Raw genomic sequence first — 17,323 nt, forward strand, 5'->3', positions numbered from 1 at the left:
CCAACGGGGGAACACCAGGAAGAGAGGGCTCACAGCGCTGTGCCGAGGCAGAGGGATATTATCGAGGCATGTTAGCGGAGCTGGGGCAACTGAGATCCAGGCATGGAGCATGGGAGAGGGGGCGTCCGCCCGCGGCCACCCCCCGTGGCAGCCCGCAGGCGCCCAATTTAATAAGAACATTGGGTAACAGGAGGTATGTGTCAGGAGTGGATCTACCCACTGTAGTTCGTCAAGAGGAGGAGCTGCAACCAGCCACCCGCAGGTAGCATCAACAAAGGCCGAGAAGCGGCTGAACAGAGCTAAACTAAAAAGCGGCCCGTAGGTGGCTAAAAACAACAACAAACCAATAGGAGCCAATGGTATCCCCCCTCCCGGATACCCCCCAACTCCCCCCACCCTACACTTCAAAATAGGAAGCATCTGTCTCCCCAAAGTCCAACCACCCAAAGAAAACCTCCGCTAGGGGAAGGCACTAAACTTAAAACGGTTAGTTTGGAGCAGTAGCTCCAATCAAGAGTTTTGTAAGTAGGACCCCCCTCCATATTGCCGGATAAATGCCAGCAGCTTTAGACAATATAGCTTCAAAGGTAAATGCATTTCAGGATATTAGCAACAGTCTCACAAGTGACAGAAAGGATATGATTACAAGAAGGAGATGGGTGGTGCACTGCCTGGTTGTGTGAAGTTTTTGTAGTTCTTTGAAAGGATGGGTGCACTCATAGGTGGTGTTTCCGTCAAACGCCTATGAAGATATGAAGCAAGTAGTGTGCGCATGAATATGCGTGTACATCCCTAAATAAGGCACTCCGGGGAGGATCAAAAAATTGATTCCAGTGTTCTTAGAAGGATACTTTTATTTTTTGATGATGATCATAAAAAGTTTCTTGGTGATATTAACATCATATCAACAGAGTTTGTAGATTAATCAGCACATTGATGGTAAATGGGAACTCCGATGCATTTCGGGGAAGAAGCCCTTTGTAAAGGAATGCCGAAAAGAAGAGACAAGCCAGTGTCAGGGTTGGGGATTAATAAAGAAAGGCATGTTTAAAAGTGTTGAATTAAATTTAAGTGCCTATCAATAAATGTGAAAAGTTAAGTGCCTGAACGCTAAATAAAGGGTATGAAAAGTGGATCGCATGGTGACCTGGGAAGGTGAAGAAAATTAACAGGATTAAAGGGTAGTGAGGCGGTGTGATGGAAAATTTAACTGAGTGAGCGGGGAGTGAGGGAATTGAAGGGTAAAAGTGACGCTTGGCTAATGGAGCGGTCCCGGGGAGGGGAGCTGCACGGGAAAAGAAGAACTTACTTCGAGAAGAGAGCGTGCGGGTCCGCTAGTTCAATCGGTGTGTGTTGATGTTCCGGCTAGGAGAACGCCGTAGCGTGTAGGAAGGTTAAATGCGAGGGTTTGGCAATAGTGGGAGGACTAACGTGGTGTGAGTAAAGAACGACATAGAAAAGGGGTGATGGAAAGAAAAGAAGAGAGTGGCAATGTTGGACAGGTCGGATGAAAAGATAAAGGGTTGAAAATAAAAGAATATAAGGAAATGAAAGAATATAAAGAATATAGAATATAAAGAATATAAAGAGCAATGAGGAATGCTTGTCAACAGATATAGCTATAAATAACAACTGTATCCAACGCGATAGTTGAGTCCATGGGGTTTGAGTGTCTGTAGACGGTACATCCATTCAAGTTCTCTTTTTAGGACTAATTTGCGATAGTCAGTGCCTTCAGTTTTTGTGGACATTTCCAATACAATAAATTGAAGTTGAGCGATGGTGTGATGAAATTCATGGAAATGCATAGCAACATTGGATTTCTCATGTTTAGTTCGAATGTTAGATTTGTGCTCATTTATGCGCACTTTCTCGGTCTTGCCGACGTACAATTTACCACAGGGACATTTTAGGGCGTAGATCAAGTTCATAGAATCACACGTGGCGTTTACCTGAAGTTTGATGGGGTGGCCTTTCATGGGGTGTCTGATAGTGTTACCCTTGATTATGCAATTGCTGTTATTGCAGTTCAAGCACGGCTGGGTTCCTTTGTCGTCTTTGGGAATGGATTGTTTTTTGGTGAGAATTTCCTTCATGTTGTTACTGCGGGTGTAGGCAAACAATGGAGGGGTTTTCAGCTCTCCTTGACAAAGGGCTTCTTGCCCGAAATGCATCGGAGTTCCCATTTACCATCAATGTGTTGATTAATCTACAAACTCTGTTGATATGATGTTAATATCACCAAGAAACTTTTTATGATCATCATCAAAAAATAAAAGTATCCTTCTAAGAACACTGGAATCAATTTTTTGATCCTCCCCGGAGTGCCTCATTTAGGGATGTACACGCATATTCATGCGCACACTACTTGCTTCAGAAAGGATATGATATCAGGAGGAAGAGGAAGACAGAGCAAGAGCACAAAGTGAAAGAACATGGACAGTTCTGGTTCCTGATCCCAAGGGGAACCTCTCCGGGCATCCAGCTCTCCGAGCGTAGAGTAAGGCCCAGGCGGCGGCCGGGGCAGGCCCGGCTGCTCGGGTTCAGTCAGCAGTGATCAGATATCAAGTGGCCCTGGTTCAGGACTCCACATCATTTGGGGTTCCCCGGATCACAGGGCTGCCGGACAAGTCCGAGTCCAATATTGTCTTTCTCAGGCTCGCACTCGACTCAGAGGTCCGATCGATGACGACCAAAGTGGAGGACACCGCAGAGGTGCGGGCGCCCGATCCGGGAGCGGAGATGGGGAGCGCCGGGACCCCCCCCAGGTGAATGAGAGGCCTCCTGTCGACGGCGGCCCCACCTGCGGGATCTAGTCAGGCATCGCCGCGGCTTGGGCATCTCGGGATTAGGGTGGGATGTAGGCCCCCGGACAGGAGATGGAGCCCGCACCGGCAGAAGGGGACGCTCCTCTGTGAGCCAGATGCAGGCCGACTGTGGGGTTTCGGAGAAAAAGGACTTGTCTTGAAAAAGGACCTTAAGGCGGGCCAGGAAGAGGAGACCATAGGTCAGCCCCAGTGCCCTGAGCTTTTGCTTGACCTTGTCGTAGGACCGACACTGGGATTGGACCTCTCTGGAGTAGTCCGGTAAGATCATTATTTTAGAGTTCTGGAAGAGCAGGGGGCCCAGGTCTCTGGCAGCCTCCAAGATGGCGTCCCGGTCCGGAAGTTGAAGATACGGAGGATGAAGGGCCGGGCAGGGGCTCCAGGGTGTGGCTTAGGCGCCAGGGAGCGGTGGGCTCGCTCTATCGCAAACCAGGGGGAGAGCTTCTCCGCGGGCATCCAGGAGCGGATACAGGTTTCGAGGAAGACGGCGTTGGAACCCTTCTCTACTCCCACTGGAAATTCCAGTTGGCGTAAGTTGTTCCTGCAAGCCCGGTTTTCAGCGTCCTCCGCCCTGTGGTGGAGATCCGACGTCAGCGTCTGAAGGCGGGCCACCTGGGTCTTTAGGATGGTCAGATCGTCCTCCGCCGTGGAGATACGGGATTCGGCTTCGGTGATGCACACTGTGGGGTTCCGAAGGTCCTCTCGGATGAGGGCCACATCCACCCTCACTGCCCCAATTTTGTTCTCAACTGATGCCTGGGAAGTGCTGATCGCCTGGATGATTGTGAACAAGTTCCCCACTCAGCCCCGGGCGGAGGCGGGGGGGCCGGCGCTGGATTCATGGTCCGATTTGGTGAATTGGTCCATTCACATATGGGACAGGGGGACTGGGATCTGCGTGGTCTTCCCCCTGCCCATGATCGCAGTGAGCCGGATGTCCGTGCATGAGGGATGCTGCAGTTTCAGGAGCTCATCCAGAGGGTTAGACTTCCCGGCCTCTCAGAGGATTCAGATATCCGGATTTTGGTGATGGCGCAGTGGATCTGTCGCTGACCGCAGGCCCCCAGGCCCCTCGTGCGGCAAGGTCAAGGGAGCCGGAAGAGGGGGTTGCGCTCCTCCTGGGGCGGGAGACAGAGTGAGCGATAGACCCCCAGGTGACGGTGCGGAGCGAGGTGCCGGTCAGCAGCGAGTTCAAGCAGTCTTTAGTGAAGTGGAGCAGGGCCTCAGCAATGGGGTCCACGGGCCCCAGTGCCCGCCGCAGACCCCCACGCTGCCAAAGCCCCGAAGGTGGAGCAGTGATGGTTCAAAGGCAACAGTGGTAGGCAGGCAAGGCGTTCTTGGGCCTCCAGGCCAGTGAGGAGCAGATCCGGAAGGCAGGCGTCCGTCGCGGTCCCGAGTGAAGCGGAGCGGGGTATCAGCAGTACATTACCGTCCATGGGCCCCGGTGCCGCCGTAAGTCCTCACACCACCAGGGCCTCGGGGGTGGTTCAATGAGGGCAAGGCGCTCCTGGCCTCCAGGCCCGTAGGCCGCAGGTCCGGGAGGCAGGCGCCCCGCCAATCCATCGCGCCAGTCGGCCCAGCGCCCCCGGGGGTTCCAGTTCGGCGGGGGCAGAAGCCAGGGGCCGATTATTGAGCTGGCGGGTGGGCCGGTCAGTGGTCAGGCAGGGGGGCTGTCTCCGTCCGCGTTTACCCAGGACTCCCAGGCCTCCCAGCCCGGCCAAGCGGCTCGCAGGCGGGACCACTAGGGAGCCCCTCACCCCGCCTCAGCCCTCTCCTCACCTCTACAGGGCCATGGCAGCCCCGGTCGCCTCAGGTCGTTGGTCAGGGTCCACCGATGCGGCGTTGTTGCAGCAGTTGCCGGGTCGGTCTCGCAGGGTCTCACGGGGCCCCAATGGCTCAGACGAGGTGTCCCCAGGGGGGCCGGTACAGCAGGTGGTGCGTTCGGGTCTCCCAGGCCTCCCAGCCCTCTTGTCCAGCACACGGGAGTGGCCGAGGGGAGCCCTGCGCTTCAGGACAGGCTTCCCTCTTCGCCGTCAGGCCCGCAGCGGCCCCGGATCTCAGCAGGCTGCAGGGGCAGGGCCAGACGGCACCGCGACAAATGGATCCAGTGCTATCCTCACCGGGAGTCTCCCTCTGGCTCGACAGCCCAGGCGGGACGTCCGCGGGGCCGTCGCAAGCACCTCAGCTCCCGGGATCCGCGTTGCGCCCCCGGGCCAGGCAGGGTGGTGTAGCGGCTCCGTGAAGACTTTGCATCTGGTGGGGTGGACCTCAGTGGGAAGTGAAGCACCACAGCGGCCCGCCCGCCCGGCGGGGGCGGAGAACCCGCTGGGCAGCCAGGAAGTGCCGATCGCGGCTCACAAGACCAGGCTGCCTGTCGTTTAACTTGGGGCCGTCATTTTACGAACCTCGCGGCCAGGAGGGGTCGAGCCGGCGGATGCGCTGCCAGCCCTCGGGGAGGCCCCCAGCACCGCCGGGGATTGCACGACAGCCAGGGGAGTCCAGGGACACCAGGACTGTCCGTCGATGGGAGCTGCTGTAGGCGGATGCAGGGCGGATGACGGATGGGGGGGCCAGAGCACTCTTAGAGTGCGACCGCCACGCCCCGTGACGGATCTCTTAGGATATTATTTTCTTATTCAGTCTGGTTTATGGTATGTTACAGCACTAGGCGATGGACAAGACCAGCAGCAGATATGTCTTTTGTAAGTGTAAGAGGGTCAATCTACAGTTGGATATGTACTGCTAACTGTTACGGTATAAGTATTACGATGGACCAAATGATTTTAAACACATTGACATTAATATGTAATAACTAGATGTAAGACATTGGATTAATGCCTTTTCTTCTCTTGGACGTAATATCTGATTAACAGAACCAATTCAGGCTCCCCGGCTGACCCATGCCGCCAAGGATCTTACGGATGGCCCTTCCGGCCCTGGACTGTCAGATCCTCACCCTCTTGAAGAACTCCCTGGGGACTGGTCAAGTCAAGTCCAACTTGAAGGAGGCTAGAGTTACCCCTCTACTAAAGAAACCGGGAGCGGATAAGACCGAGCGAAAAAATTATAGACCTATCTCCCAGCTCCCTTTCCTGGTGAAGGTTCTGGAGCAAAATGTCCTGAAGACAACCTTGGCATTCCTCGAGGAACACGAGCTACTCCAACCTCGCCAGGCTGGGTTCAGAGATCACCATAGTACGGAGCTAGTCATGCTATCTGTACTCGACTATCTCAGGAGGAAGGCCGATAACAACAAGCCGAGCGCCCTGATTCTTTATGATCTTTCTGCGGCGTTCAATACGGTCAGGCCCACACACTACTGACACAGCTGATGGACATGGGCTTTCGGGGGCATGCCTACAATTGGCTAGAATCGTTTCTATCAGGACGCTCGCAGAGGGTCCAACTTGGCGATCAGATATCAGAAAAGGACAACATCTCATGCGGGGTCACTCAGGGCTCCGCTCTATCCTGCTTCTCTACAACATATACCTGCAGCCCTTGGTGGCCGTGCTAACCAATATCGAATGCTGGGTTTTCAATTACGCGGATGACACTCAGCTCATCCTGAGGATCGATAATCAATCTGCACCCAAGAGTTAGGCCAGAACATCCTCAGATTTACAATAAACTGGATGACTGAAAACTCCCTAAAACTTAATCCGGATAAAACTGTAGTCCTAGCCATTCCGGCAAAAAACAACCCATGGAGTGGCCTGATCTGGCCCCAAGAGCTAAGGACCTCTCCTAGCCCATCACCAGTTGTAAAGAGTTTAAGAATCAAGAACAATTCCCAACTCTCTAGGACTAACCAAGCCAATTCGGTGGTGGGCACATGTACTGGTCTTCTAAGACAGCTGAGGAAACTGGTTTCCCTGCTCTCAGTTTCATTTCTGAAAACTATTGTATCAGCAACTATCATCTCGCGACTCGACTATTGCAACGTGTTTTTTGTCGGGCTCCCTCAGAAACTCACGAACAAACTTCAGGTGGTACAGAATGACTCAGCTAGGTTGATCTTCAGGTTTCCCAGAAGAACTCACGCCACCCCCCTGATGCGCAAATTGCACTGGCTGCCTGTCAAGCAAAGAACGAAATTTAAGAGACTCTGCATCGTCCAAAAAGATCTTTACGGACACGCCCCAGGGTACATAAAGGCACGCCTAAGCAAATACTTGCCAGGGTGGGCGCTTTGCTCATCAGAAGCTGCCCAGCTGGTATGCCCACGGGGTAACTTTGCTTCCAAAGGAGGGCGAGCTTTCTCGGTCCTTCTGCCACAACTCTGGTACCAGGTACCGAATACCCTTTGTAAAGAACCTGGTCTGCTTCCCTTCCGGAAACAGCTAAAAACCCTCCTTTTTTTAGGGAAGTATTAGATACGACCTAACAGTTCTCAGTACCATGGAGATCTCCCCGCCCAGATGCTGTTTATTCTCTTCCAAAGCGCTAAGAGACCTGTCGGTGTACATGCGCTATACAAGAATACAATAACAATAACATATGAGAGTCTTGAAAATTAATGACTAGAGTATTTGCAAACCTTATGACTCTAATGTAATCTGCTACTTTTATTTTGTGAAGGTTTACAGAATTACATAGAACAATTTTAAAACTTGTATTTACATAGTGGGGCCAAGACAATGGTTACTGCATTGGAATTTTATTTGATAACAGTATGAAACATGCATGTCTGGATAAATCAGTGTAAACCAGTATATGGAACTATTAGAGCACTGAATATGTATTGGTAAGTCTCTTTTCTCTCATTGAATGTCTCTGCTTTAGCAATTTTAACCATGGTAATTGTGTTGTCTCTGTTAATAATAAGGTTTTACTCTCCGTAACTTAGGGCCAGTGAGACATTTTGTTTTTAGATGTTGTAATGGTTCCAATAAAGAAAATGATATACAACACATTGGACAGGGAGGTTCATACTGTTGGAAAAGAGCAAGAGTTCTAATCATATTCTTCAATTTGCTTTATATTTTATCGCAGGATCTCCAATCATGGCAGAAACAGGCGATTCTTCAAACTCCTTTTTAATTCAACACAGGGGACACAACGTGATGAGGCATCTTGCAACACCAGAATACATAGATCCACTGTACGAAGATGAAATTAGGGACACTGATGTATTTCAAGTCACATACCCAAAATCTGGTGAGGGTACTCAGGCTTAATGTGGTCATTTCTCATTTTCCTATTAAAATCCTGATTTTAGTGTTTTTGTAACTAAAGTTGTAAAATGTTTAATTAAGTTTAACACGTCCCCTTCTTAAATTAACTGAAGTAGGCTTTTATGTGGATTTTTCATGTTCTCATTAAAATGGTGAAATCTTTAATATAATATGCCTGGTCATACCTACGTAGCTACTAGTTGGATTTTATAATGATATTCTGATTAAATGTATTAGTGCATGATAAATTGAGTGAGTGGGCCAGTAAATGACAACTAGTGGTGGCTTTTAGAACAGTAATTGGGTATGGATTGCAGAACCTCAATTGCCATTGCTCCATATGGTGGCCTGCAGGTAGGAGGTACGTACAGGAGTGTTACTTCAATATTTCAAGTTTTTACAGTGCACCAGCCTAGTAATCAAGTCTCAGGTCCAAGAGGGGCACCTGTACTGGAATCTGCACTTCCATTGTTGACTCCACCACAATAATAAACACATTTTCTTGAGATAAGTAAATGTATTGTCCCTAATTATCTATACTTGCCCGTTGACTACAACACCTGAACAAAAGCTTGATTTGCCCTTACAAACTCATCACCCCTTAACAATACGGTCGAAATATTTGTTGAATGGAAAACTAACAAACAAAATTCAATAATGGGTGGCATAACACTCCAAAAACGCCAATTCAGAAAACTAGTAAACTGTAGTTTTGTAATAAACTACCATAAATCAAAATTTAAAGAGTATGTCAGTATTACGAAAGTTTGAAACAGTTTCCTTAAGTCACTAAGGGCCCGATTCTGATGCGGGTGGGAAAGCTTCCCAACCGAATTAGTTTGGGAATGGTTTCCAACCGAATCGGATCGGGAGAGTCCAAACCGACAGAGTACGAAACATCTGGATGCTTCCACATATGATTTGGTTGGAATCCCATTGACTTTCAATGTGAGCCTTTGTTTCCGATCGAATGGATAGGCTCCCATTGAAGAAAGGGTTGCTGGGGAAAATCGGGCACCCTGTGTAGGGCACCCCCTGCATGGCTGGAAAGGAAGACCCATGGGTACCCCCATAGACCCGATTGGGAAGGCTACAGTTGCAGGGGGGCCCACTATGGACCCCAAAGTCTGATTCCAACTGCAAATTTGAGTTGGATGGCACGATTCTGAAAGGCTGTACAAATCCAGCATCGTACTTGGTCGTTTGGAAACGTAGCCCGTAGAGACGTACAATTCTGCTTCGTATAGCTTGGTAATTCCAAATGCTGTTGGGTTTGGATTGGGATATTCCTAATGCCTAACTCGCATCATATTCGGTCAGTTGGAAACCTTTTTGAGTCGGTTGGAAAGACAGTCCCGATCCGATGTAGACGGAGCAAATGTTGTTAGGAGGTCTTCCTAACCACATCAGAATCAGCCCCTAAGAATTTATCTGCATCTTTTACCTTTACAAACATGTTATCATGTATATGATGCTTGTGTGTGTATGTCCCTTAGGCCAGAATTATGTTTCAATGATTATTTCAAACAATATATAGCCAAGGTAGTTATTAATGTTGTTCGACTGGTTAGTAAGTAAGTAATAATTCTTTATTTTGATATAAAAACATATCTTTAAAAGATTTCCCAAATCACACTATGTACAGTTTTGTAAATAAGAAAAATTAAAAGAGTGGAAAGAATAAAATTTGACTGTAAGCATGCTTGTTAAAACATTTCAAATTGTGGTTTGGTCCTCGCAGTCGTTACAAGTTCTATTAAAATACATATTCAGTCTAAACAGTGAGCAACGAGGCCTTATCAGTGTCCATTTTATCTAGATTGCAGTATGCTTGCTGGATAAATTTGGCCAATTTTATATTTAAAACAATATTATCCGAAGACAAAGCAGCAATAATGGCATGCCTACAAGTCTGAACTCCCAACCTGTTCCATTCTGGCCTAAGCAAACACCTGCGTTGAAAATTGAAGGAAGGACAGATACAGAGCACATGCAAGACTGTTTCTATTGCTAACCCGCATCCTCTACATGTTGTGTCCTCCTTCTTGCGATGCCAGGTGGGTAGATTTTGAAGAAAGCACCAATCTCCCATTCTTAGGGCAATCAGGCAACGCTTTAAATAAAGTGAAAATGTTGTGGAGAGGTAGGTGACAGGGGATAATCGTTTGTAAGAATTGACTACGGCCCAGGAATGACTGCGTTTCATGAAAAGAGTTTTATCTGAAGCCAGGGATTTCAGTCTTACACATTTTTTAATTGCGTTTTTAAAAACAGTCTGACTGGGGTTAAGAGCCCAAAGGTCGGCAGCTGACATTTGATAGATGTAGTCATTCAAAAGGCAGCCAAATGATCCCCCTGGATTGATCTCATTGATTTCTTTCCAGACTACAGATTCTAGGGTACCTGGTTCAGCCTGTCTTAATTTATGGCAAAGCTTGAGATATGTACCAATACTGGAGGCTTCATAGTTGGTTAATCCCAGCTCTAATGTAATCTGTGCCGGGTATGCGGTACTCGGCAAAGGAAGTACCTTTTTGTAGATTTTAGTTGTGTGTTTATTTAGGACAGTGTTCATTTTGCCTTTAAAGATCTCTATGCCATATGAAAGTGTAGACCGATCTTTGCTCTAAGAACTTCCAATAGAGGGGAAAAGGTTGGACCTGAAAGTTTCTTCGATAGCTTGGCCAAGGATACCACTAGGGCCGTGGCTTTGGCTGTGATCACATTACTCTGCTTTGTAAAACAGCCCCTCGAGTCCAAATGGATACCTAAATATTTATATGATTGGCCAATTGAAAGACTTATTTTATTAATTGACCAGCCACCACCACTGTAACGTCTCTTACCAAATGGAACTATCAAGGTTTTTTCCATGTTAATTTCTAATTGATTGCTGATCGTGTATTGCGATAATGCGTCAAGGAGCCTTTGTAACCCTGCTCTAGTGAGGCTAAACAGGGCCAGGTCATCGGCATATAAAAGATTACATAATGCCATGCCTCCTACTTTGGGCGGATGACTGTTTACCTTGTCTAAGGTGCTTGACAGATCGGCTATGAATAAGGTAAAGAGAAGGGGGGGCAGTACGCATCCCTGATTGACACCACGTGAGGTCATGATTTTTCGCGAGAGATGCGTGCCGGACCCTAACTTCACTCGAACCCATGTGTTAGAATACAGTTGAATGATGGGGTTCAGGATTTTATCTGGAATTCCCCACTGGCTCAGTTTTTTCCAGAGTGCCGCCCTGGGCATTCTATTGAATTCTGCTTTGAAGTCGAAAAAGCAGCAAAAGGCCATCCTAGATGTTGAGAAGGCTTTATCAACGATAGTGGAGACTGCTAGTAAGTTTGTCATAGTTCCTGAATTGGCAACAAACCCTGTTTGATTCAGATGAATCAGATCATTGTCCTTTGCCCATTGTCTGAGGTCCTCCAAGATGAGCCCTGCATAATGTTTCGCCTCTATGTCCAGAAGGGCGATTAATCTGTAGTTATTCGGTACGGCTCGTGATCCAGCTTTGTGAATGGGGTGAATAATTGCACCTCGCCATGAGTCCGGGATTGTCAGCGTCCTCAAAGTGTAGCTGAAGAGATTTAGTAACACCGTGGACCAGAAGGGGATGTCCAATTTAAATAGCCTCTGTGGCAGGCCATTCGGGCCTGGTGCTCAGTCTTGTCTCCCTTTTGTCACTGCTTTGACAACTCGTTCTTCAGTTAGTTCATATACTGAGGTGAACCACTGTGTTGTGTCGGAAGGAGTATTCGGTGATACACCAGCGCCAATGCTGTGTGCCCTGTGCCCTGAATGATCTGGTGCATTCATGGTGATCTTGTGCCTGAAAGTGATCCGTTAAGTATGATGCCCATTCTGCTTCCTGAATATTCGCTGAAAGAAATTTGTTAAGTTCAGGTTGGTGCGGTTGACAAGAGACCAGAATTTACATGAGTTTTTTTGCTTGCTTTCCCACACCAATTTCACCCAGTATTGAGTTTCCTGAGCCGGTTTCTCTTGGGAGACTGCCCTCCTGAATGCTTTTTGGGCGCAGTGATATGTAACAAGAAAAGCACTGTTCCCCGGAAATTTTAAGAGTGACCTCAATGCATTGTTTCTCGTTCTCTTTAATGATTTTATGATGGTAGAAGCTGCAGCCCCTACTGATGGAGTACGGTTTGAGCCCTGCGCAGTCACTGGGTGAGAGCTGATCAGATGAAGACACAGCTGCGACCATTTCGCTGTCGGGGGGCATCTTGATCAAGACTGCCTGTTATATAATCCTTGCTTGCTTTTAAAACACTCTGACTGTTAAACTCAGTCCATTTGAGGCGCTTTAAGTTTTCAGAGTGTATTCCCTTGTAGCTTATAGGAGCCGTTTTATGGAATTCGGGGTTTGTGATGAAGGAAATGACCTGCGGCCTGTGATCGCTTTCAGACCGTGGATAGATGCAAAAACTGTCCAGATTAAACAGTAGTTCTGAGTTACAAATAGTAAAATCTAAGTAGGATTTTTTGCTTCCATTCGACCAGGTCTAGTTTGGAGGTGAATCGCTGGTTGTCTTCCATTCACTACCAGGTAGCCTGCAATATAGAATCTCTTCACGGAGAGCTCACCTAATATGTTTGAGGTTTGCATCGGAGGTTTAGATTGAGTCATAGCCTCAATGATGTTAGTTAAGTCGGGCCCGTCCATGTCTGCTGCATTCCCCTGAAATAAGTTTGTATTAAAATCCCCCGTGACAATACGGTCCGAGTTGGGGTGTTCAGTGGCGATATCTTTCATGATTTCACAAAGTTGGACCAGAAGGTCTTTTTTTATACGGGTACTGGGGTTGATATACACGTTTATGAGGAAGAGCAAACGCTGTCTCATCCACGGGTTAATTTTAACCCCTAGTAGCCAGTCTTCTTTGAAATGGACTTGATTAAGTGCACCTTTTAAGTTATTCGCGATGTATATGGACAAATCGCCTTTGGGATGGCCAAAGCGGCTGTCCCTGAGTGCTGATTTCCAAAATTCGATGTATCCTTCTATGGGGCGTCCCTCTGATGCCCAGGTTTCCTGTAGGGGGATTGCTGTATGTTTACACAAGAAGGCCATAGTGTCAAGGATCCCCCTCGAGAGAGGAGGTAGTTCGTCCACAGGAGCAAAGATGAATGTCCCACACACTTCCAGACAACAACTACCACAGCGAGAGGGTATAACTTCGCTGACATGCAGCTGCTACCTAAAAGTGTGGGGGGAATTTTCCCAGGGAGTATACCACTCTCCCCCAGCAAGGTGGCGTCGCTGCAGTCTTGATGGCAGGAGACTGGAAAATAAATAGACAACACTACTAACCTCACCAGTACTTTACAGGGCTGATACACAAGTGTTCAACATAACATTCCACTTACCACATAGGTGAAAATCAGGGCTTTAAGCTAGAAATCCAGGCAAGAACCAGGAGATACAGCAGAGAACCTGGAGCACAACTAGCAAGGATATCTCCAAGGTAGAATGCACCAATGCCTGTTCTACTCATAAACTGAAGACAGAGTAGGACTGGGCGCCACAAGTGCAGCTGATGACACTAGTATCACTTATAAAGCTAAAGACAAAGTGATACAGAAATGCTCACTCCAGCGCATAAACTTAAGACAGCGTGGAGCGAGTAACAAACATATAACACAAACAATCCCCTCCTCCGACTCATAAGCTTAAGACAAAGTGGAGGAAGGAAGGAAACAACATAAAACGCGGACAATAGACACACCCCGTCTGAATAGGTACTGAAGATCAGAACGGAGTGGGCGTATCAATAACAAGACGTGATAGCCAAGACAAGCTCCACTCGTATCCAAAAGACAGAGTAGAGCGCAAACCACAAACATCCACAAAACCCCTACGATCACAAGAATGACCGCGGAGTCTAAACACTGTGAAGGATTTGCCTGCTAGGAAAATGACACAACAGAGGAGAGAAGGGCAGGCAGGGAATCCAGGCGGAAGGGGACGCAAGGCACCGGGGAAGGGCGTGCCAAGATGAGGAAGGGTAACGGAACAGGGCGGAAGGCAAAACAACAGGCAGGATACAGATCCGAAACAGAAAAATACCGTGACCCAAAGGTGGAAATCTCAGGAGCTGGAACAGAGCACAAAAGGGATCAAGAGAATTCAGCAGGAGCTCAGAACACTACGGGAACCTCACGGAGCAGAACGCTGAGTAGAGGGGGCGTGGTCACTAACCAAACAGCAAGCCAAGCACTGATTTGCGGGTGAGATTCCTCTTTAACCTGCCTAGGGAGCGTCACAAAACACCATACCTTACACAGTAAGAGGCTTTAGGGAAAGGAGCAAAAGTCTCACAGGGACACAAGAGGGTTTTTACACTTGAGCATTCTACACCCTGAGGAATCTATATTGAACACTTATGATTGGGGTCTAATTCGACCACCCCTAACACATAGTGTCATCGTTTGAGGTTTTTTGATGGAGTCCACTGATGTTCCATGAACACAATGAGAAGGGCAACCGCCCTTGCCTGTTATCTGTTTTATGCTGTGAGTCAGCCACTGAGGGAGGTTTTCCAGAGGGATTGTATTTTTCTGCGAGTATTTCAGCCACAGGTGGTCAATTTAAGTGTTTTGAGGACAGGATTGCTGGCAGCCACCCCCAACTATAGATTAGTTCTACATTGTCTCCAACTTTTTCGGGACGTTTAGATTCGACGTCAGACCCTGAGGCATTTTTTAAAACAGAGTAGGGTCTTGCACGTTCTGTTGTTTTAATTGTAGCCAGCTGACTGGGTGAAGTCGATCTGTTTAACAGGGAAATAGGGTACCCTGGCGTGGAGTAGGGGTACACTCTGATTCCCCAGTTCCGCAGAGTGGATTTCTGTTCAACAAAAGCTCCTACCCAGCTGGCCGATGAAAAAGTCGCCACAGTGACCTCAGAAGGTTGGTTGCCTCAGGGGGAGAGGAATTCGATGGATTCTATGTTGTTCGTGGCCAATCCTGCTAGCCCCGGGATGCCTTCCGCTAGTTTTAACAGATTGGATCTATTAAGAATGTTGTGCCGCCCTTTAGATTTGTATTCAGGGGCCAGTAAAATCTGATGACACAATAGGTCATTTTTGCTTGACTCCGGTACACTTATGGACTTGATGTCGGAATTTTGGACTATCCTATCTGGTTTAATTTCGTGTAACTGTTGTGACAGTCGTTGCAAAACCCTCTTCAAATGTGGGTTGTAACTGGTCAGGGTTATCGGATCATTACAGATAGTTTTGGAGTAATTTAGTCTTGACGTTGCAGTTTCCTTTCCAAGGGGAGTTAGAGCCATTGGTGGCCTGGGTTTTCCTGTTACCGTCTTAGGCCCGATTTTGCTTGCCTTCTCGGAACTCATCCTTATGTTTTCTGTGAGAGCACTGCCCTCATCTATTTCAGGGGCTGTAGTTTGTTTGCTTTGATCCTGTGGGCTCCTCACTAGTTCTTGGGTGAGTGTTTCTGGGGGGACTCAGTTGAGGTTTTTCGTTTGCTTTGCTGCACTGATTTTGATAGGGGATTTTTTATTTTCAGCTTTTATAAAAATAGGAAAAAGTTCTTGATTGGCCACGTTGGAGTTAGCCCTAAGTTTGTTTCTGGCTTTACGCTGGTGTTTACACTCTCTCTTACTGCATGGTGGAAAAGGCCCTAGGGGAGCCGCCACTGTTGAAGCGGTCTGAGGAGCAAGGCTATTTATTCGCCCAGGCTCAGGTTGGTCAAGCCTGGTTACAAGCCCAGTTGGTGTCAATGGAGGACCGATTTCGACCATCAGATTTGGTTGTAATAGAACGCTCTGGGGATGTTCATTCAGCTTCGTTGAGCCGGTGATTGTTCCTGTGTTTGGCCCCTCCCCTTCATTTATGTTTGCGTTCTGCTTAACAGGAGCCTCAGTGGGTTTTTGATGTTCTTGCTGTATGGGGGATGGCGGTTTGGTGAAGACGTTTCCTCCCCTCAACAACTTGACTTTCCTTATGACAGTAGTTAGGCATTCGGGGAGCAGAGAAAGAGAATGTATAATTGGGGACCAGCAGCAAGTTGATTGGGCAAGCTTCGTGGAGGCTTGCGCCCTTAGAATTAAAGAGTTTAGTTTATCTAGTTTGCTATCGATCCCAGACGTGAATAGTGCCAAGGCGTTTAGTAGGTCGACCTGCACCTCCAGTTTTACCGAATGATAGTTAAGTGCATTAACAGTTTGTTGAAGGGTCTGTAGGAGTTGGGGCCAAGCACTGGTCGCAGTATTTTCTTCGATGTTTAATTTTTTATTTGGGATAGAACTGGGCCTGGGGGAACTTTAGGAGGTCTTGAAAAAAAGAGAGAGGTCTGACATAAATTGATCATTCAAGACAGGCGGTACTGGCTGATTTTGCAATGGGTCCTTTGTTTTTCCAGGTGGCGAAAATAACATGTACGGGGGACTCAAAGCTGGTGGTGCTGTTGAAGTGATTATTGTTTGTGGGGTTTAGGATAGTTGGCTGCTGTTAAAATGCACAGGGTTGACTTGCCTATGAATTTGCACCGTCGTTGTTTGCTGAGAAGAGGCCGCAGGAGGCTTGGTCGGGGTCGCTAGGCGGATGACGGTGGGTTGTGTCGGCGCTGAGGGGCCCTCTGTTGGGCACATGGTGTCCTCCAGCTGGATTTGCAGTGAGTGAGGGAACCCATTGTCATCTGCTGGAGACTCGAAAAACTTGCCCAATTGGAGGTGGGCAGATTGAGGATTTTTACTGTTGTGGTTAGTATTAGTAGACCCAAAAATGTTGACTTCTGATGGCTCAATTGCTGTCGTGGTTTCCGGTGCCCAATGTTGCACCGGGGCCAAGTGAGTCGACCCTGATTGAGCCTGGGTTGTGGTGATGATTGCCTCCGGAAATTGCGCGTGTGGTTGTGGCAATTCCGCAGTCTTTAATGACGTTTTTCTAAAAAAGTCCCGTAGGCTTAGGGGTTTTTGCGGTTTTGATCTGTAGTTAGCGTCGGCCGGGACCTCAGCAGCATCAGGTTGTTTGGGTTTACTTTGTTTGGGTGCTGTGTACTTCCTTTCCTGATCTCATTGTTCCAGAATGGGCTTGGGCTTGGGCTCTTTTGTTTGCTCTCAAGTCCAACGCCACTGGTGCTTTATTACAGCGGCGAGGTTATTAGGATTCAGGCTTCAGGAGCTGTGTGCAATGACTATGCGCTGTGTAGCTATATTGGTATATAGCAAGTGGCACCCCCCTGCTCACCCAATCCCACCCGCTCGGGGCCCGCCGACCTTGACCCTACCCGCTGACACCACCTCGCCTCTCTAGATCGGACCGAAATCCG

The 17,323-nt window shown here is 48.0% G+C and overlaps 1 protein-coding gene across 3 annotated transcripts in view; it reads left to right on the forward strand.

Moving 5' to 3' along the window:
- The window catches only part of LOC147707969 (amine sulfotransferase-like), a 255,175-nt gene that overhangs the window by 21,384 nt on the left and 216,468 nt on the right, over nt 1-17,323 (forward strand). For 2 of the 3 annotated variants that reach the window (XM_086926781.1, XM_086926783.1), the window contains exon 2: nt 7,821-7,985. The exons of the other annotated variant lie outside the window; for it this stretch is intronic. In XM_086926781.1, coding sequence (XP_086782907.1) covers nt 7,821-7,985 — 165 coding nt within the window. The remainder of the gene's footprint in view (nt 1-7,820; nt 7,986-17,323) is intronic. 3 annotated transcript variants of the gene reach the window in all.

This window comes from Lissotriton vulgaris, chromosome 6 (assembly GCF_964263255.1).
Source record: "Lissotriton vulgaris chromosome 6, aLisVul1.2, whole genome shotgun sequence".
In the NCBI taxonomy this organism is placed as follows: domain Eukaryota; kingdom Metazoa; phylum Chordata; class Amphibia; order Caudata; family Salamandridae; genus Lissotriton; species Lissotriton vulgaris.